This window comes from Tenebrio molitor, chromosome 1 (genome assembly GCF_963966145.1).
Source record: "Tenebrio molitor chromosome 1, icTenMoli1.1, whole genome shotgun sequence".
NCBI classification, from domain to species: domain Eukaryota; kingdom Metazoa; phylum Arthropoda; class Insecta; order Coleoptera; family Tenebrionidae; genus Tenebrio; species Tenebrio molitor.
Window position 1 is genome coordinate 45,069,610 of NC_091046.1, and position 22,553 is coordinate 45,092,162.

A 22,553-nucleotide genomic window follows, 5' to 3' on the forward strand; every position below is an offset into this window, starting at 1 on the left:
CTCCAGAAGCACTCGTGTTGGCGCGGGGGGATGAACAGGGGATGACGGAATATGGACTTGAATTATTTTTGAAATTTCAGGATTGAATGATTCTGAAAATTTTACTGGTGGCAGATCGCTGCCTGCAATTCGGCCGGGCGTTGGCAGATGTCGCCCGGCACACTTGTCAAAAAAAAATAGTGAAACAGCTGTCAAATGCCGTTTTCGCGAAGTCGCATTGCGGCATTGTGTCTGTGGAATTTGCGTAAAAAATAGCGAAATTTCCGCGTACCGTGGGCGTCGAGAGTGTGGTGAATGCGAGAAGATGCCGAACAACGAAGACGAGCCGTTTTCGCGGCACCCGCACTACCTGCACGAGCTCCCGTTCGAAGATGAAGAACGGCTGGGGAAGCTCTTCACGCAGCTGGATAAAGACGGAAACGGGAAGATCGACATCCTTGACCTGAGCCAAGCCCTCAAAGAACACGGGGTGCACCATCACTACGCCGAGGTACGTTTGCGAGTGGCCGCACTAAGTGGACTCTAATTGGATTAGTCCACAAGATTTTACGAGTGCGTTGTCGGGAGCATCACGTGCGGGTTATGCCCCATAAAGCGATGGGTCCGTGCGGGCGCGACCCACCCGGGTGACCCCGATTATGCAACGGATTAGCTAATCGTCCAATCCAGATTACCAGTTGTAGCCGGTCCAGATTAGTCACCGCGACAACTGCCTCTCCAGTCCCTGCGCTCCCGTTTTGGGCAAAAATCGCGACTTTGCTCGATTCACCGTGACTAATCGATTTTTCCTTGGTCGCAGTCCTGGGCCGACGAAGATGCCATGACGTCACTGTTACTTCGAGTGCGATCCAGTCGACCATTCCAAGTTCAAGAACCCAATTCGCCTAATGCTCGTTTCAAGGACGACGACGAAGCGAAAGCCGCGGTAAAAGATTGACAAGCGACGAGAGACGTGTTTTGTCCGCGGTCCGGCACACGTAATCGTACACCTGATACGAGGAATCGTGAGCATGTGAGGTGCTACACACCTTCCGTACGTTGGGAGGCGATGACGTTCGAAAATGTTATCACTTCCATAAAATCTCGTGTCTAGGGAAAAATATGTTTGTCTCAAATCTAACAATCGGATATGTTTTTCGGCCGAAAACCTAATTCTTTATGACGGTGTAAAATTTTTATTATTATTTTATTTTGATTTGCGTTATTTAACGTCAACAAAATATTGCCTCTGTGTTTTGTAATCGAGTTCAGATTTTAGTACCTAGGTTATCTTGCGCCAACTCTGGTTCACATATTGCACAAATCGTCTTTTAAACGGGGAATATTGGTGGTCAAGGTTCGGATTCGTCAAACTCGACTTTGAAAATAAGGTTGCGAAATGGACGAACTAAAATAACGGAGAAATTGCCAATAATGTATTTTTGTTCCATTGTTCTCATACATTTTTTTTTCGTCTTATCAAGAAAATCTAGATCGTTATCAAATTACGTACTTAGGTACTTTGTCTATCATCAAGATAGCAATCAGCTTCTTTCGTCTATAATATCAACGGACATTTAGAGATTGGGAAGTACATAATTGTATCTGCAGTTAATAAAAATGGATCAAATCAGATTCAATTTTCAAAATATCTAGAGGTCGAAACCTTCATCGCGGGTAGTAAAAAATAATTGGCAATACAGTTTTAAACTCGTGGCTAATTTTGCGGTTTTTCAGCCCAAAGAGCTAATTAACAACGTTGTTGTTGGGCCAATTTAAAAAACCTGTTACCTAAATGGATTTGACCAAGGTTAAGAATGTTAATTGTGATTATTGAGATTTAAGTCCCGCAATGGGTCAGTTTCGCGACTGTGTGATGTGCTAATCATTTTTAACTTGATTTCAAACAGTCATTGTGAGGAGTTTGCAAGAAAACGTCACAATTAGCGCATTGTTAACACTGTTTGCAAATGAAATTTGTGCCGGTTCTAAATCCAATTGATTTTTAAAGGTGTTTATTTTTTCGAAATAATAAGTTCTCTCTTTGTCTACTCGACATTAAGACATTGACATGTTACATATTAATGTTTTTTTATGGATACAAATACTGTGCTATCAAAAAAAACACTGCGTGGTATTATTTAAAAGTAATTGTGTTATTTTTTCCAGGGAATAGTTTATGTAATGATTGTACTTATCAGAAATTGCGTCAAATTGTTCAGGATTAAATAATCACGCGAGGGTAGTTCATAATTTATTGTCCTTGACATATAAGCAAAGAACTATAAAAATTCAAAGGATTCCATTTCTCAGCCAGGACTCCAATAAACGTATTATTTTTGTAGCGTTGCGTGACCTCCTTGGAAGAAACTTTTTTTGTTTCATCATCTTTCAGTTTTAAGAGCAAAGAGGGGCTAAATCGGGCGAGTAGAGGGGTTGGACTAAATCGCAAATATGTGACCAGAATTCAAAGACCAATCTCAGCCATCGTTAATCACTTATTATACTTGTTTTATTATTATACTTTTCGGTACAAATAAAAAAAAAAACAATTCGCTTCGCCCTTTGCTTCTGGAAAATTTGAAAGCATTTTTAAATTCGATTAACCTGACGTAAAGCTCGTCGTCTGCAAATCGGGCCTCGTTAAGTCTCCCAAAAATAAGTAAGTCGTATTTTGGCGAAATATTTGCGATTTGGCTACACCGTGTGTGAAGGTTGCGTTGGAAACAAAATAGAAATATGTAACGAGTTGTTTTATTATTAGTTGTGTTGCTTGTGTTTGGTTTTCGATATCTAAGTCAACAAACAGGCGAGTTATCGTTGCAATTTTTTTGTAATGCAACCTTGTACAACAGCATTATCGATACCACGCGCCAAAGTACCAATTAACTGTTTTAATTTTACCCGTGTCGGTGTGTTCCATCCAAATTTATGCATCGTGTTTACTCTATCGCTCATATTTTACGATATCACCAACAAACAAAGAGATTAGGCGATAACGTTACGTTTTTATCAATGACTAGAGTCGTCCATCTTTTTCCAGAAATTCCTGAAAAGTTCCAAGTCGAAGAGCGGCGACCTGTCCTTGGCCGACTTCATCTACTACGTCCGGGAACACGAGAAGAATCTCCGCTTGCACTTCTCCCACCTGGACAGGAACAAAGACGGTGAGGCGCAGATCCGTCTTGTTGACAAACCGGACCGGTTTATGCAAATGGCAAGATTCGGGGAAACTTCGACGGTGCAAAGGTCGCTCACTTTCGATTCCGACCAGCTCCTGATTATTCATTTATTCCAGTTTTTTTTTGAATATTCATCGACGAGCCAATTGTACCGGTGCTATCCAGTTTTTCGAATTTTTCCCCGTCCTTGGTTCTAAATCGGTGCGGTTTGAAATATTTAATCTGAGGCACGTGGGTCGGGCACGGGTTTTTGTTCGCGTACCCAACGTGACGACCGTAATCGCCGATTATTTGGCTTCGGCTCAGCTCTTGCCCGCTGAAAAAATAAGAAAGCTCATTATATTTAGACGGGATTCGGATCGCACAGACCAAAACAAACACCTTTCGAGTCGTTGACTTGCAATAATGTTTGTTTATTTCGTCAGTGACTGGTAATGCAGGACTGCGAAGGGTACAAAGTTGGTCTTGGCTCGACCGAAATAAAATGCGTCGAGTTTGTCGGCAGGATCGCGACGTCCAAATAAAAATAGGACAGTTAGGTCTTTGCTGTTGCAGGAAAGATCGACCTGGAGGAGCTGATCAGGGCTTTCAGCGACCTGGGGATCCCGCTGGACAGGATGGAGGCGAAGAAGCTGTTGCAGAGGTGCGTGTTTGCTTTGCACTAAGCGCTCTTAGAGCGATCGATCGGTTTGCCAAGCGCTCCATCACCGGACAGCTTGTCGTGTCGATTTAATCGCCACGGGGATGATGTAGTTTTCTTGTTTGCCAGGATGGATCAGGACGGAAGTCTGAACATCAGCTACGACGAGTGGAGGGACTTCTTGCTCCTGGCCCCCAACAGTCAGGACATTCATCAGCTGATCATCTACTGGAGGCACTCCACGGTGAGTCTGCGACCTTGACCCGTCTGATAACAAATTGAAGACGATCGGCGCAATTTCGTTGCGGAACGGTTGTGCCGCAGGTTCGGTAAATAAGCGGTTGTGACGCACGGGCGCGATTGCTGTCATATTTTTGCAAGATGCAAATTTGTTTTTTTCCGATACAGTGCAAAGGAAGGCACGTGAGGTTAGCCGCTTTTACGTAGTTGGCAAGCGTGTGCGTTCTTCGGATGGATAAAATTAAAATGAAAATTGAAGGGAATTTGGGAATGGTCGGGGTGTAGAGTGGGTGTCGGGAAAAGGTCGACGAGATAAAAATGTTGTTGAAGAATATCACGAAAAAACTAGTTGCAGTTTGCAATTTTTGAACGAAAAATTTCAGTTTCGATCGGTTGGGGTCAATGTAACATCAACAAGTATGAATTTGAGGTTTGCATGAAAGTATCGATAATAAAATAAATTTCAATTAGCATCGTGGGGTGCCACAATGCGTAGGTTGCACCGAAACTAACATGTCAATTGTATCGACAGTTTTAATTGTCTAGAAGAACTTGTTTGTTATCGCAGGAACTGTCACTGAAAGTTAGTTTTCAAGACTTTTTAAAATGTAGAGGGTTATTATAAAGGTAAGTTGATGTGATTACTCGGTTGCCTAAAAACAAATGGCTCTAAAGCATTGTAATTTTAATTTAAAAAATTGACAAATAAATAAAATCAAATCACCCCACGACAAATTTGGTCTGTTGGATTGATCAAATTTTAATTGAAAAATGGTCAAAAAAGAACAGCACAAAAACAAATGTTTTTTTCTCAAAGAAAAAAAAAAACATTGTTACGTTCCAGACACTTGTTTGCTCTTTTTGTGGATTTGTGTGACGAATGTTGCGGCTGTAACATGTAATTTCATCCTGTTTTTAAAATGTCGTTTAAATTAGTATTGGGTCTTTGAAATGTTTAAAGATTGCAAAACGTTTGAGGGTTGTGCTACAGTCATTTCATTAAAGCTCAATAATTTCATCAGATTCTGGAAAAAAACCTTTCAGTTTATTTTCCTTTATTTACACTTTCAGTCAAAAGAATCTGTTAATTACGGGTCACTAATGACGTTTTCTCGTTTAGAAAAGTGGGATACATACATATTTTGTAAGATTCGTGCCCGTCAACAATAAATAAGTCCAATCAATGTTCAATATTCCATTCCAATAATGTCAATACATAAATATTATGTATAAATCCTGTTTCAGAGAATAAATCATTTTCGTCGTTGCTAAAGTAAGAATGTGTGAACAGAATGTTTACTCCTCATTTCAGTAAGCTATATTCTGTACTCACAGTCTCGAAAAAACCTCTTTTGCGGCCTTAATAAACTCAGAACACCTTAATTAACACTTTAAAAAATGAAAAATCACAAAACTGCTAAATAACAAGACTGAGCTGTCGAATGTCAAAATGTGCCAATCTAAATCACAGCCAACTGCCATGTAAAAAACAACCCTGTAGACACTTGACTTTCAAATTCAAATAAATATGACAGTTCAAAAGTCAAAACAAATCAAATTTTAACTAAATCTTAACCAAGAAAGCGAATCAACAGACAACTCTTTGACTGGGCGCAGCAATTATTCAGGAGTGCCAACCCACAAATTGGCAATTTCAAAATCAAAAATTGATAACATAACCACTGTCTTAATCATGTCTTAATGGTAATAATAACCCCACTTTTTTTATTTTCCACCGAACAGCATTGCCGGTTGTAATAATCGATTAGAATCCAGTGTTGGCAGTTTTTTGACTTTGGCACAGACCGTATCATAGATCTACCACCAGCTGATTCACGTTGATTAAAAAATGATTATCCCTAAAATTAATGTGCAGTAAGTGAAGGCGGTACTATTGGGGACAAATTACTTTGGTCGTCAAAGTCAGTTGACTGACATAAAGTTGTAAAGCAAGCATTAGGACGGTTAACCTTATTTTTTACTACTGTCAACGACTGTCACTGTCAAACTCATCAATGGACAACTGAAGGAGATATTCCTCGGAGGAAAAATTGAAAAGGTTTCCACAAGGCAATTTGGCCCATGGACAATCCCCCAGAAACAGGGGAGATGATTCTAAATTTTTGAATGGTGGATGGTGCCATATTTTTGACAAAAGAAAAGTCAATAATTTGAAATTGTCATCACTATTGACTTGACGTTAATGCTTGGTTTACATTAATTTGTTTTGAAGTGACAGAAGAATGACGACCAAAGTATTTTGTCCCCAATAGTACAAGTTGGCACAACTGAAACTGTGGTTTCATTTTGAACAAATTGGCGCATCTGCGTTAGAAAAATTTAATGTACAGTCGCGAGCAATACATTTTGATCGCCAATGTCATTTCAAAATTTGGTTAGATTGTCACAAATTTAAAAATTTTCCCTGCTTGATTATGCCCATGTCAACAAAGTGTCAAAAAAATGACAACGTCATACAACATGACGATAGGTTATGGTATTTACGACCGTTTTACAATGGAGCATTTTCCATTAAGTCAAAGAATGACATTGACGATCAAAATTTACTGCTCGCGACTGTACTAAAGGCCACGAGGAGAAAAAAATTTAAAAATGCCCAAAATTGGCCTAAATAGGATGTTTTTGCCAAGTGTATTTTCGATGTTGATTGCATGTCGGTGGTGCATTTATGATATTTTTATACATAGATGGTACGTGCAGAATGCGTCACTGGAATGAACTGAATGCAGAACACTTCTATTAACAAAAGTAAAAATGTTTTTTGAAAAATAAAATTTGCTTCATTGGATCCTAGAAGATCGGTGCAACCTGCATTGTGTACATCATATTAAATCATTTTTAAAAATAGACACAATTGTGTTTTTATCAATTGACACTTTGATCGGGGAGATAAACTTAGAATAATTTTCAGATTATGTATTTTGATTTATTTTTGGGATTTGTTAGAATTTTTTAAATTACATAATATGTACATAAATAAATGTAGGTACTGAAAATATCTTATTTTTGCATATAAAAATTACCTACATGTGACAAAAACTGATATTGATTGGTAAGAAACACATACAGGTTTTATTAGTTATGGTATTTCTATCTACACAATTATGAGACTTCTATCCAAAACAAATTTTCAAATCAGAAATTAAAAATAAAGAAAAAACAATAAATTACAAAAAACTGATAAAATGACTGGATTATATCGGGTGTCCATTTGAATTTATTCTCAAAGTTGGCGTTGAAAAGTCGATTGTGAACGCACCACTCGTCAGTCTGCAGAGTAAAAACATAAACAACGCAAAAAGTGAGGTTAGATTTAAACAGAAAATCGAGACTTCAGCGCCCACTTTGAGGATACATGAACACCCGTGCTCTAAATTTTATTTCATCGGACTAAACCGCAGAACAGAATTTCTCTTTTCTATGCAAATATCTCGAATATGGTTATGCTAAAATGTTGACCCATTTTTTCAAACTCATTTTACGCTTATAGTAATCATTAACAAATAAAATAGATATGTATTATAATTCTGTAAGTTTTTGAATTAAATATATTTTGTCCCAGTTGTTTGCATCGCTCCCAACAGAATAAATGAAACTAATTTCATAATCCGGCGCCATACGAAGGTCATGATGCACTCACAAAATATTTTTTCTGACTGTACTATCTTAGTTTCACAAAAATAAAACACGTTATTTTTGAAGAAAAACAGTTCAAACACTTGAACCTGTTTCATTTGGGGACATATTTAGTCCAACAAACTAACGAACAATTAGGTAGAGGCCGTTCAAATCATAACTTCTGCTTGAAATACATTTTGTCCGAAAAATCCAAGAACGCAACAGTCTCACTTTAACGACTTCCGCGTTCCCGGTGGACTTTTGCCACATCCAACAATTTATTGTGTCACGGTGGTCGCAGCTTTTACATTTATTTATATTTTTTTAATTCGTGGAAAAGTCTGAATCAAATCACTCGCTCAGCCAAGTCAGAATGTCAAGGGAGGTGATAGGTTATCGAAGACCACAACACGAGACTATTGTTTTCGTACTACGTGTCACATGGTCGTCGATAGTCTCCAAATATTGCCAATCCCCTTTTTTTCCAATATTTTTGGGGAATTTTGAAATTTTATGACCTTGAAAATTGCAACCTTTGGAACAGACGAGTCCAAATACTGTTCAACAGCGTTTGAAAATCATAATATTTATTTACAACGAAAGTTGAAGGTTCAAGAATTGTGCAAAATCAATTTATTCGTATCTTGCTATTCTTTGACGATACAAAATTTTTCCGAGCTATAAAATTGCAAATTTTGCAAATATAAATCCAAGTGGAAACGAGTTGCTTTCAGCCCGTTTAGAAACTGCACCAAAGGTCAAAGCAAGCATCACCGCCCAATTACTCGGATTGTTTTTTTCCTTTTGACGGTACCGATTTCGATTTAAAAGCATCCAATCAACAGATGACCTCGGACACGCTCGCCGATTTCAATCACTTTGCCAATCATCTTTTGGACTTTTACAGACCTCGAGTCCTCCCCCATCCTTGAAATTTGCACCGGCTCCCGATCCCAGTCCCAGCCAGATCTGAGGAAATTTTTGGAGAGAGGAGATAACAACGTCCAGTCGTCCAGTGGCGAGCGCTTTCGCTGGTGAGATGTCAAGAAACTCGCTCGGAACCCAAGATTAGTGTGTCAGACGCCGATAACCTACGATATCGTTCGTGTAAAAAAATTTAGAAAACACCATTGCATCTTGTACCCCAGCAACGATCCTTGCCGACCGAAACCTTGGTAATTTCGGGTGCACCGTCTATTTATAATGTTCACATCGCGAACAGATGATTCGATAAGATAACATCGGCAGCAGACCAATAAATATAGACTTGATCAGACAAGCGATAAATTGGGTTTTGACTGACAACGAGGGACACCAGGGTTTAAATTTAGCCATAGGAGTCTTAGGTAATCCGCGCGGTTAACGCGAGTTGCTCGAGGGCTTAAGTGGATTGGCGAAGTTCTTACCTGGTCGGTAAATAATATTCAGAAATTAACAAGCGCCAGGGATTGAGTAACTGTTGACGGCCAGGACCGAGCTAAATTTAACCAAAGTCGAAAATAAAATTCCCCAAAAAATTTACCATGCTTGAAAGATGGACCAAAGGTCACTGGTGACCGTCTTGAGCCGCGTCGACGAGTCACACTTGCAGCATCGTTAAACAAAATGATTTGTTAACTTGTCTCGATTGGACCAGATCCTCGAAACAATAAATTGCATATGATTGACTCAGTCTCGCGGAAAATCACCGGCAAATTATTTTCGGTGTGTTCTGGAATTTACGGAGAATATTTTGTAAGCCAGAGTTTTATTTGTGGTAAGCCGCTTCATTTCTGGACGTTAAAATGATCGGTTTATTTATCGATCGACGGGAAAATTTTCGCTGTTCGAAATTCGAGAATAGCTCGACGGAGATTTTTGTTTGTCGAATCCGGCCAAATATTGTCTCAGTTTACGACCGGCTTTAAGCGATTTAAAATAATGAAATTGCAAATATTGTTCAATCAGCGCACAATCATGTAATTTAGTAATCTGCGAACAAATAGAAATTGCACGGAATAAAAACAAGCAACAAGTGAATTACATGAGACGTCCATGAACGGGCAGATTGAATAACCTCGCGTGTGCCGAAGAAAAAAGGATAATCAAGTGTCATTGTCACGGACGTTATATTTTTGGGTCAATCGAATGATATTTCTTGTTTAAGTATTGATTAGCAGACGGTGGCGTTCGATAAATTAAATAAGTAAATGTTTGTGAAATATTAATGGATCGAATTATAGACGTCGGTGCTAATAAAATTGCTTATTAGTGTTGGATCGGCGTCGGTACCATCTGTAAACCATGTACAATTTCATTAGACACCTTGCCTCTACAGAAAAAAAATATCTATTGATAACATCCTTTAATTAATTGGCAAATATTGAAAATACTTATTAATAACACATACGTAGACCTCTGTAATTATTTTATGAAAGATGTAGATCGTGACGTTGCCGACAAGGTGTGAACTGATTTATTTGTAAAAATTGAAAGACTGTCGCCGCTTAATTTAATTAATAACACTCAAATGACATTTCTTATCGCTGCTCGTTCCAATGACAATGACATTCGATGTGTTAATTACGAAACGTACTATTCCGGACATGGAATCTTGGGCAACATTTTTTTGACATTTCTAAAAAAAATGATGTAAACCAATCATTAGCGTCATTAATAAATGACAATTATTAAAAATCACTTTGAAGTTTTTATTCTGACATCAAAAAAGCAAGGAAATTGCATTATCGAGTCAAAAGTTGGGTTATATTCAATAAAGGCCAGTTCACACATATTTGTCAGTTAAATGTCAGTTATGGCCAAGATTCCGTGTCCGGAATAGTACAAGATTGTCGTCGATGTGTGACAGATTAATTCCCTGAACGCTTTTGACAGTTGTGTCAAAATAAAGACGCGTTTGTCGTAATTTCGTTTGTTTTGACGGTTTTTGACAGTCAACAACGATTTGTGCTTTAAAAGGCCGACAAAGTGTGTCGTAGCTTGCTTTAGTGGGGCGGTTTGGACATTTGCGTCAAAATGAAAATGCAAATGTTGCCGTAACTTACAAAAAATAAAGAAAAGTACGTCGTAACTTGATTCTACGAGACCGTTTGTCATTTCAGTCAAAATAAAAACTAGAAAAAAGTGTGTCGTAGCTTGATTTACAGGGCGTTGCCGTTTGTGTCAAATATAAAAAAAATGAGATTATGAGCTAGACGCTTTTGACAGTTGTGTCAAAGTAAATTAGTAGAGGTTTCGTTTTTAAAATCTAGCGAAAATTATGTCGCAATTTGGTTTGTTGTGTTTTTGACATTTGTGTCAAAGCAAAAATGTATGCTTTGGAAGTACGAAAGAACTATGTCGGAGCTTAATTCACAGAACTGTTTTGACCTTCGTATCAAAATAAAATGCAAAAAAAAATGTGTTGCAGTTTAATGCAGCAGACGTTTTTCAAAGTTTTTTTCAAAATAAAAATGGTAAGGTAAAAAGTACGTCGTAATCTAGTTCGTTATATTTTTGGTACATTATTTGGCATTACAAAATTGTTCTTTAAAAACTAGCAAAAGTGTGTCGTAACTTAGCTCAGTGAGACGCTTGGAGAAAAATATGTCGTATCTTGATTTAGTGGAACTCTTGAAATTTTTCAGCAAATGTAAAAGACAGATATTGCCTTTCACTTACAATTTTGCGCAAAAAGTGTGTCGTAACTTGATTCTTTATGGCGGTTTTTGTTATTTGGGTCAAAACAAGGATTTGGGCTTGAAGAAGTGTAGAAAATTGTGTCGTAGCTTATTTTACTGGGAGACTGTTGACCTTTGTGCCAAACATAAAATGTAGGAATTGTCAGAAAAAAAGACTCGTAGCTTAATTCACTGAGACGCTTCTTTTACTTTTAAAATTGCGGAAAAGTTATATCGTAACGTTGCTGTGACCTTTTTTGACGTCTGCAGCAAAGTAAAGACTTTTGCTTTACAGGAAATTGTGTCGTAGCTTAATTTACTGAGACGTTGTTGACATTTATTTCAAAACAAAAATAAGAGTTTACCTTTTGGATATAAAACCAACGAACCGTACACACTAACTTGATTATTCGGTCTGGCGATTTTTGACATTTGCGACAAAATGAATACTTCTGAAGTGTGTCGTAGCTTGTTTCGATTATACGCTTTGGTCATTTGTGTCAAAATAAAAATTCAAAAGTTGTCTTATCCTTATGCGTCACAACTTAGTTCTTTGAGATTGTTTTTTGACATTTATGTCAAAATCTTATTTGTATGTACAGTCGCGAGCAATAAATTTTGGTCATCAAGGTCATTCTTTGACGCAATTGAAAATGCTCCATTGTAAAACAGTCGCAAATATCATAACCTATCATGTCGTATGACATTAGTTGTCATTTTTTTTTCTCAATTTTTTGACACTTTGTTGACGTGGGCATAATCAGGCAGGGAAATTTTTGAAATTAGTGACAATTAACCAAATTTTGAAATGACATTGACGACCAAAATTTATTGCTCGCGACAGTACATACTTGATAATCTCAAGAAACACACGTCGTAACTTGATTCTGCGAGGCACTTTTGGCATTTGTCTCAAAAGAAAGATGCAGTGTTTACGCTAGCAATAAATTAGAGAAAACGGTGTCGTAACTTTGTTCGTTGCAACCGTTTTGCTATGAAAACCAGAATTCTTTTCTTTGAAAGCTCGAGAAAAGTGTGTCGCAGCTTAATTTACCGGACGGTGTGTATCAGAATAAACTCAAACATTTGTTTTTAAAATGTAGCGTGTGTCACAGCTTGATGCGGTCAGACGCTTTTGACATTTATGCCAAAATAAAAACGCAGGATTGCCTTTCCACTCTTGCAATATGTTTATTGATCGTCTGTCTGGCCGGTAACGATTGGAGTGCATTTTGCGACCTTGTCTGGTCGGATTATTGCCATGTGCCTCGACGCGAGCCCACAAGGTCTCGATGGCAAAAACCCCGATTAAAAAATTGTAAACGTCTTCTCGACGACGTTCCTGTTTAATCAGCTGATTACATTTCCACTGTGGGTCAACAACTGCGTTGAATTCGTTTATTGGAGCAATAAATTCGCGGCTGGTGGGGAATTTTCCGTCGAATTATGTTTGATCTAGTTTATTGAGAATGACGTGTTAAATTGAAGCTTGAATTCGTAATTGGGCAATTTTCCCGAATAGTCCGGAACGTGGAAGCGTAGCCCGTGACGTCGGTTCTCGATTAAACTTGGGCGGCGCGTCACAAGGGTGTAAACTAGGTCCAGCGCGTCACCGCGGCGGTCCCACGTAAATGGGGGTGTAATGGGGGTCCGGCGCCGAAGAAGAAGGGTTGGCGGTCATCGATTGGTTCGTTATCATCGCAGCGAGCGCGATATCAAAAGCTGCAAATTGACAAAGTGGTCTGTTGACAGCGATGAGAGACGAGCCCCCAAACGAACGCTGTCAGGATCAATCGTCCATTTCCTTTGCACTTCATGAGTAATTACCGGCCGGAATTGGGAGAGAAAATTCGCCGCGCAAATTCTTAATATTGTAATTTGATAACGGTTACGTCAGTTTCGGATGAGTAAACAAATGGAAATGATATTGTCGAGCATTCTGCGTGCCGCGACCTGGACTGGGTCCGATTTCGATCAACTTTGACCACCACTGGAGTAATCTAAGACGTTCGAGCTTATCGGCAAAACGACCCGGCGACCGTTCAGATACTCTCGTGTTTATTAAATTCTGCTTTTTATGGAAATCGATACCGATGTAAAGCAGCAGAACAACAGACAACAAATTACAACGAAGCAACCGTCATTAAAGAATTTGGTTTTTATTGTTGTTGTTTCTAGATAATCTCGATTTTTAAGATAATCAAGGAAATTTGTGACAAATAAATTTCGTTGTCAGCAATTTCACTGATAAATTTTTAGGCAAATTTTGACGACTCACATTCTAGACAACTTTATATGAGTATGATGGTGCAATTTCTTTTTTCATTTTCTATCTATCTAGTCATTAAATTTAATAGACTATGATAAAATTGAAGGATAAAAGGTGAGGCGTGGGAATGCCATTAATTAGTTGGTTATCTCGTCGTTGGCGTCCCATCTGGTAAAGAAAATGGTCGATTATTTTCTTTACAAGTTTTTATAAAGACAAAGCCCATAAAACTATCCAGAAGGCAAAAAATTCGGTGCAGTTCTGTAACAAGAATTGGTAAGTGGAATATACCGGTTGATCAAAAAGGACTGTTTGAGTTGGCAATACATACAATTAAGAGGATTTTGTTATTCGGCTGTTTGTAATACTGCAGCTGGATACCTACGTCTTTCGACAGATATTTTACGTGAAATTAACGGCGACAGAATTGTAGGTTATGAATGTATAAAAATCAACGCTACGAAGATCACAAAGAAACAACTTGAAGTGTCAACTGTCAGTGTGAAGTCGTCAACAACCGGAAGTTATTCCAGTTATACCATTTAAAAGTAAAAATCAATACTGCCAACTCAGACAGTCATTTTTGATCACGCTGTAGTTTTACAAGCAAAAGTTAACAAGTAGGTATAGGTGGACCGCAATTCTGGGACAAGCTGTATATGTACTTCGAAAAAAAAAATCTAGAGTATGCTATAACGTCAAATTTAGAAATAAAATAAATGTAGGTTATGTTTTGGTAGCGAAATTCAGCACCTAAGAAATCTGACAACTTAATAACGTCTGCAGTGAAAAAAGGTTTGGGTTTAGGTATATCAGACAGTCTTGAAAACTTCTTTTACTTTGTTGACTAACCCAGAATACCTTTGAATACTTTGAAAAATGATTGATAATGAAAACATCAAAGTGACAAGTGTGAGCTGTTAAATTTACAGATCCACAAACGCGGCAAATAAATCACAGCCGACTACATTTATAGGAACCCTGTCTAAGGAAACGTCCAAATAAAACAATAATTTGTTATCACCCTCTTCTCAATAAAACCACCCCAGTTTGTCGACGTAACTACCGCATGAGCAGCAACATTTACTGTTTGAGTTTGCAATAACAAATTTTACTTGAAATTGGCAAGACTGTGAATTGTACGGTCAATGAACAAATAAAACTGGGACACTTAAAATTTAATCTATGTAAATCAGACTATTGAATTGTCAATATATTTGTCAGTGTCTATATAATATGTCATACCAAAGTTAACCTATTTGTGATAAAGCCGTAATTAAATGATGCAAATTTGTAAATTTTGACTTATGTGATTGTCATTTTTGTCCCAGTTTTATTTATCCATCGAATGTACTTATTTTAATTTAAACGTCTTGGTTTTTGTAATCTTTTATTTATAATTGGAGTCATTTGGAGCTGTACCTTTAAATTAAATGACTTTTATTGTTTTCAACTGTCATAAATTCTCATTTTTCTCCTTTGTAAACTGCCTCTTAACTGCCCTAAAGCAAAATAAGCAGATAACGAACCGTTGTCCTAGACAACACATTGAACGTTACATTAATGACAGGTCTTGAAAAATTTTTCAAAACTGTCAAAAGCAAATGCGAAACCATTTTTAAAAGATTTGGAAGCTTCAGGGACGTCCTTTCAAACAATAACATTTTGTATGCAACTCGTTTCTGGGTAAATTGGGCTTTTCTAATTGTTCTCGAGGCCTTAAAACCCTCGTTACGCTCGTGTTTTAATCTTGTTCCTCGGGCAATTAGAAAAGCCCAATTTACACAGAAACTCGTTGCATAAATAACTATTCCCCGCTCTAACTTGTTTGTTTTTAAAAAATTCCTGATTTTTTAATAAACCGTTGCCACACATCACACATAACCTAATTTTCGGCGATTTATCAAATCACGTCACTTCCGGTTATGTGACCAATTTAGCCAAGAGGGACGCAAAAAAGTCACCGTATTTTTATTGCCAACTCAAAGTAACCCGATAATAAATATGAAAAATCCTAGATACCAACCTGACAAATACATAAAAATAACTAGTGCATAACCAACTTAACCAATACAATTTTGTTTTTGACATTTGAAATGTTTTTTGAATTTATAATTTATACGATAGTTTAGAATATACAATGTGATCAACAAGAAAGATACGGAGCGGCAATGGAAAATAAAACTTCTGAAAACATCATGTGGCGCACATGTGTTGCACTAACAACAATGACGAAGAGAGGTTTTGCCGAAACTGACCAGACAAACAAGATTGTGTAGTGTTTTCAAAAATGTTGTTTTCCACAGTCCCTTATCCGTTGAAATTTTTGTTATATTCTAGGAAATCCCAAAATCAAAGTCTTCGAATTTGATAACAACAAACAACATAGTATTTCTGGAGGCATTATCCAAGAATTGTTGGAATATTTTTCAAAGCAGCAAGAAGTTTGTGAAAGCTTAATTGTTGGAGTAATCGGTGCCTCCAGAATGTATAATTAATGCACATTCACTGGTTTATTATCTTCACATTTTTTAATTTTAGAACGATATGCGATATTTTGTCTGTCATTCAAGCATCCGACCGATCAAAGTTGTTCCAGCGTAATTAGCATTTACATACGCAAATGCCAACGTTTAATGAAGAAGAAAGAACTCGCAAACCAATATGATAAAAATTTGACATTTACCCAAATAAACTGAACTTTGCAAGTGGCGATTTGAATTTTCGAAATTTTCGAGGTGCGTTTTGGCACGAGTTGTGAGTAGAAAAGACCTTGACTTTGTTTCGCTTCTAAATAAACCATTCCAAATCCTGCATTTCTGAGTAGAAAACAATAGAAATTTCACCTCTTACAAAACTCGACGATAAACAGGTCGTCAGAATTTGCGATTACTTGCGAATAGTATCCGGTCAGATAATGTCGCATGCTTCGTACTTTGTTCATTATCTAAAAATAATTGTTATTACTACGTCCTTTATTGATCTCGACTCGGTCAGTCGGTAACACCTCCCCTTCAATATTTTTACGTTCGATAACGGAAACAAGGTCAGAAGATTATCTTCCAGCCAAACATCTGCTTCTAAAGTAGCTACATTGTCTACCTGGACCCTACTTAAGCCAAGTCAAAATGCAAAACTCTTCCGGGAATTTAATTAACAACTCTTTCGGAGATATACCAGGGGCACCATACAGGTCCTGCGCCCTTGATTTACGTAGAAATTTGTTTGTTTTTCCGGCGCTACCTTTAATCTCGGTTTACCAAACTTTCGTTTACTTTATTAACACTTTACGATGAAAATGACTCGATCCTAGTCCGAAGGTTACTTTTTTTATCAAGCGTAAGTATGTGTGTGTCTCGTGAGGAGCCCCTGATTGGCCGTCTTCTTGTCTCAAAAAGATAAAAAAAATACTCGGTCCGATCACCGCCCCCAAGCTGAATTTCACCAAGAAACAATTACTCTTCGCCGATAAGATAGGTGTCTCAAAGTGCATTTTTGTCCGTCCCAGACCCTGATCTCGCTAATCAAAGCTCCTCGTGTTCTGCCCCCACCTCTTCACAGTCAGATATCTACGCGCGTACCGCATTGGCCCGTTCAGTGATACTTCAGCAGCTGTCAGTTGGTGTCGGTGGTGACTCGCAGCGTGCAGCTGTTAGGAAAGGGAATGTGCCAATTATAAAGTGACCGTGCGGCTGCAATCGAGTGATAGTTTAGTTGAATTAAGCGATAATTGTGATAAACACGCCATGTACGAGCAAGAACTCGCACCGGCGTCCATCCCGGACGTCCTGGAGGACTGCATTTACCTCTTTAAGGAACTGATGAAGGTAGGCTTGACGTAATGGCGCGTCACACGTGGCCGCCACGCTGAATTTACGCGCGCGAAATTGCCGAGGAGAAAGCGAAGATGAAATAAATGATCGCGAGAATTTCGCGCGAGTCACGGTGATTCAGGGTCTGGCTTGCAAAATTCTTTCAAGGTTCGGAGATTGTTAGGCGATCGGTTGGAATGTGAAAGCGTCGCGATTTTGCCCCTAAAAGACAGGAAGTTGGGGCGGTGGGATCAGTGCACAAAGCTTATCGTCTAAGTACCAGATAAGGCGATAAGGGCGGAGTACCGCCAATTCCAATCCATGTTCCAGATTTGGCGAGTGGGAGTTGTGTAACATGGCGCAACAACACCTCTAGCCGGTGGCGATAATCCACCTGATCCTATTTTCTCGGTTTTCACGGACGTCTGTGACGTCACAGTTCTCAGTTAAGACCGCTTAAGTAGATGCAGCGCGGAAGCGTGATTACATCACTTTTCGCGTCACTGTGACGTCACGCTTGATAAATACCGGACCGTTCAAGTGATTTCCAGACCCCATTGATGCTCGTATTTTGCTCCGAATGTTATCTAACATACTGATAACCTCTACTTGTCCACTTGTGGTCCATCCAGTCGCACTCGATTATTCAACGATTTTTCCGTGATCTGGCCCCGTTTAAAATCGCACAAAAAACGTCTAGTCTTTTTGTTCCTGGTGGTAACAGTTCGAGCGGCCCAACCTGTCGCATTTTTTCTCCCGGCCACGTAAAGCAAAGCCGAACTGTCATCGTGATTGTCGTTTTTGTGGGTTGTAGACACGACAACCTTGCACATCCACATCCTGCAATCAAAGCGGTTTATTAAAATGACGATGCTCGAGATAAGCTCTACGGGAAAAATCCACAGAACAATAGAAAGGTTGTAGAATACAATTGGTGGAAGAATTGTCTGTCTATCGCATTGCTAGACTCCTCAAGCTCGGCGTTCGATGATGCAATCGAGAGAATTGTTGCTAGCAGCGATAAATGTTAAAGAATTACTAGAGCGGTTGAAAGATTGGCGAGAAAGCTTGCAAATTCACCTTTCGTTGTTTCGTTGCGATCTCACGAGAGGTGTGAATTTAATCGCAGGTTAATCAACTCCCAAAAATGTGACAAATTAGGTCGTCTCCTTTGTGGGCTGTTATCAAAACGGTTCAAGTTAAATATTTGTTGTTCACTTGTGTTTGTTTTTGATAATGTTTCACCGACCGCGACACTTTTTATCACCAAAATCGAACAGACATTTACCTGGAATTTGGACAGAAAAAATCCCTAGAAAATAAAGTTTTTGATTTTTCAGTTTCCACAATTCTTATCAACAGATAAAGTTGTCTGAGCAGTATTATTAACGATAATGACACTATCGCTTATCATTAACGGGAATTACAGGCATCGTTCTCGTTTTGTGTTCCATGCTTGTTTATTGTGGTGGTATCCGTGAAGCCGTATTAGTCACTTTTGACGATTCAGGAATTTCCAAGCGATAATCTACAAAATTAATATAAACTACTTACGACAATCACCGAAAAAATGGTCACAAATAAATTATTAATTAGAATGAATCGTCCGAAAATTGTTGGATGAATTAGTTACCAACCAACAACTTTGACTCGTGAAAGTCACTAGTAACCAAGTAATGGCACTTTTCAAAAATGTCCGATGAGAATCAAAGTGTTTCGGGATGGGATTGTGTAAACGTCGAGTTTATTGAGTATTTTGGGTTTGTAGTTGAAATTAGTGGTGTCAAAAGAATTGGTGTTAATTTTCGTGGACCCCCCTTTGACATTATCAAAAGTCACTTGTCAAAACCAAATGTGTCAATCTTTCATCAACGATTTTAGCAGTAAAAGACTACTTTTGCTAGCAATGGATCTCGGTGTGTTCGCTGCGTTCAATTCGCACACTCCCCGTTGCAAAGTAGCGACTTGCACCCCCGTGAATGGGGCCCAGTTTAAACAAGTGTCTCATTTGCAGTACCTGGACATCGGCGAGGACATGAACGTTCCCGATGATTTCACGCAAAGTGAAATGCAAACGGGTATGTGGTGGAGGCATTTAGCGGCGGGCGGCATCGCCGGAGCCGTCTCCAGGACCTGTACCGCCCCTCTCGACCGACTCAAAGTATTCCTTCAGGTAAGAAAATCGCGTCTCGTGCCTCAACAGATTGGTAATTGTGGGTCGTAGGTCCAGCCCGACAAGCAAAGAATAGGAGACTGCTTCCACAACATGCTGAAAGAGGGCGGCGTGAACGGGCTGTGGCGAGGCAACGGCATCAACGTCCTGAAGATCGCCCCCGAATCGGCGATCAAGTTCGCCGCCTACGAGCAAATCAAACGACTGATCAAAGGGGACTCCAAAACGGGACTCAGCATTTACGAGCGGTTCTGCGCGGGGGCGCTAGCCGGCGGCATTAGTCAGACCGCCATCTACCCCCTCGAAGTGATGAAGACGAGGCTGGCGCTGCGCAAAACCGGACAGTACAAAAGCATCATGGATGCGGCGTTCAAGATATACCGCGTCGAGGGGCTCGGTAGTTTTTATAGGGGTTACATTCCGAATATTTTGGGTATTATACCGTACGCCGGTATCGACTTGGCTGTGTACGAAACGTTGAAGAAGAAATATTTGAAGACGCACTCCAACCTGGAGCAGCCCAGTTTCTGGATGTTGCTGGCGTGCGGGAGCGTCTCCAGTACTTTAGGTCAAATGTGTTCTTATCCACTGGCGCTGGTGCGGACGAGATTGCAAGCACAAGGTGAGTCGAGTGCGACGCTTCGAAGCGACGCGGTTTTGACTGGCGGTTTCTGTTGCAGTGGCGCATCCCACGGTGGACCCCGCTGCGATTACGATGACGGGCGTCTTCAGGACGATACTGAAAAAAGAGGGCGTCCTGGGCCTGTACCGGGGCATAACGCCCAACTTCATCAAAGTGATGCCGGCGGTGAGCATCAGCTACGTCGTCTACGAGTATTCCAGTAGACTACTCGGGGTGAACATGACGTGATGCAGGAGCATTTTAGGAACAAATTATTTATTATTAATTATAAAATTCCCTCTCGTTTTGTCTGGTGCGCGGGCAAAAGATAACTCCGGCAATTCGTATTGCTTAGTCTATTTATTTGTACAGGTTGTTACTGTAAGAATACTTGAATAGGCTTTAACAGTTGTGTTAAACGTCGACCGTTAATTTATTATCTTCGAAACAAGTTTCATCTCTTGACGCTCATGTGGCTTCTTTGACACATTATGTAAGTTTTAAAGTCTCCACGTTCTCGATGTTGTTGATTCTACCAAAGAAGGCATGATTCTGTTAATAAATGACAATTTTAATATGATACTATGTATTTTCCACGATTGAGATTATTAAAAGAAAAGGAAGATTGTGATGTACTTAATATTTTAATAAATTAGGTATTTATTATACCTCCTGTATTGTATTTATATAATATAAACTTGAAAATTTCAAATTTATTACAACTTTGCCTGCCCAGCCTCCCGGTCCAAAATCCACACTGTACTGCCACTAGCTCTCACTCTTGTGGCGGGTAGATCCTCCTCATCGACGAGAATTCTCTAAAAAAGACAAATTGGTCGCAAGAAATTGGTAAATGCTACAGTGCTCACTTTCACCATGTCGGCTTTCTCTTTACCGCAAGCGGCAAACACACAATAGAGGGCGTTGTTGATCACGGGAAAAGTCAACGTGATTCTGGACGGTGGCGGTTTGGGTGAATCTGTAATCGCCGCCACCCACTTGTCCTTCTCCTCCAGGAGCTTGTGTCCGGGAAATAGAGAGCAAGTGTGCCCATCGGGGCCCATCCCCAGCAGCAACATGTCAAATTTGGGGAGCGCACCTTGCGGGAAATGCCGCGCCATCTGTCGGGAGTAGTCCTCGGCCGCGGCGTCGGCTAAAACGCTACCTGTAATGCCTGTCATTCAACAAGTGGTCGCCTACCAGAAATGCCCTCTTTTATCCTGACAAATTGGTTTTCCTTCAAGCCCACTCTTCCCACCAGATGCTGCTTGTACTGGCCGAACGTGGAGTCCGGACTATCCTCCGGGACCACTCGCTCGTCGCAGAAGAACACGCGCCATTTGCTGAAGTCCGTCTGGATTTTAGGTAAGCCTTCCTTCAGGAAACCCACCAAAGAGCCCCCTTCTCAAGCGTTAATCACCGTACTGACCTCGTCGCGCCACTTACCGGACACTCCGATGTTGAAGACCCCCTGGCTCGCCGTTTTTTCATCCGAAACTTGTTTGATCAAGTCTGCCAACTGCGCTACCACTTCGTCTCGGTCTTTTACAACCTTGATCGACTTCTCGGGGGTGGCCATGCTGAAGGGATGCTCTCGCAGAACGAAAACGTGCACACCGCATACACCGCGACCTTGCAGAGTCACGATAGATGTGGCTGATAGCAGAGTGCGAGCGAGACAGAGCGATAATGCGTCTTGTTTTCTTGTTTTGATTAAACTGGGGGCGTGGCGCTGTGAAATTATTTTTTTTAACCAACTGATGGCCGAAATTTAATTCCGAGATTGGGTTTGGGGGCGGAGGCGTTTATTAAATTCTGATGAAGTTTCAAGGTTGTTCGGGGACAAAAAACGGCTTCAAAATGGCTGTGTTTCTTTTACCTTTGCAAAAGACCCTTTTAAGGTTGCTGCGTCGCTGCACGTCACTAAATACGACTTTTTCTGACCCAAATCCCCTTGACAAAGGTGACTCACTCCGAGCCCTCCATACTAACAACCCTCCCCTTTCAGAAATAACGGTTTTAATGACGTCTCCGAGTGCTGCACGCACAACTTTTTGGCACCTCCTTGGAAGTCATCGCGCGAACAACACCGTCAGCCTCGCATAATCACAATTTTAATATTCCGTTCGCAATGCGCTCGCCCTGCCACATCCACGTCTTCCTTCCATCATAGTTGAATAAAAGTTGGTCGTCGATGCCGGTTGCTCCGGAAAGTCGATGCGAAACTCGCCCCGAAAACTCAGCGACGACACCAACGGGAAGCAATTAAAGTTGAGAGAACTATGAAATCGCGCGTCACTCGGAGATGTGAAGGAACAACAAGCGCGCGGAAAACTTT

General features: G+C 39.9%; 2 protein-coding genes and 1 long non-coding RNA gene across 3 annotated transcripts; 1 reads left to right on the plus strand and 2 right to left on the minus strand.

Moving 5' to 3' along the window:
* The first annotated feature begins 165 nt into the window (after positions 1-165).
* LOC138137937 (calcium-binding mitochondrial carrier protein SCaMC-2-like) lies at positions 166-20,927 on the plus strand. The gene is given in 8 exon segments (XM_069057552.1): positions 166-490; positions 800-925; positions 3,023-3,146; positions 3,717-3,804; positions 3,931-4,045; positions 19,435-19,593; positions 19,645-20,298; positions 20,300-20,927. Coding segments are annotated over 8 exon segments (1,617 nt in total). The 5' UTR covers positions 166-304; the 3' UTR covers positions 20,465-20,927.
* On the minus strand, positions 2,460-5,989 carry LOC138138224 (uncharacterized). Its single transcript, XR_011161991.1, has 2 exons — positions 5,375-5,989; positions 2,460-5,309 (listed from the first exon to the last, which is right to left on the minus strand). It is a non-coding gene; the product is annotated as an uncharacterized lncRNA (long non-coding RNA).
* On the minus strand, positions 20,841-21,908 carry Pgls (6-phosphogluconolactonase). Its single transcript, XM_069057856.1, has 4 exons — positions 21,662-21,908; positions 21,416-21,616; positions 21,085-21,368; positions 20,841-21,033 (listed from the first exon to the last, which is right to left on the minus strand). The coding sequence occupies exons 1-4, from the start codon at positions 21,792-21,794 to the stop codon at positions 20,932-20,934; spliced, it is 720 nt and encodes a 239-aa protein (XP_068913957.1). The 5' UTR covers positions 21,795-21,908; the 3' UTR covers positions 20,841-20,931.
* Positions 21,909-22,553: the final 645 nt, after the last annotated feature.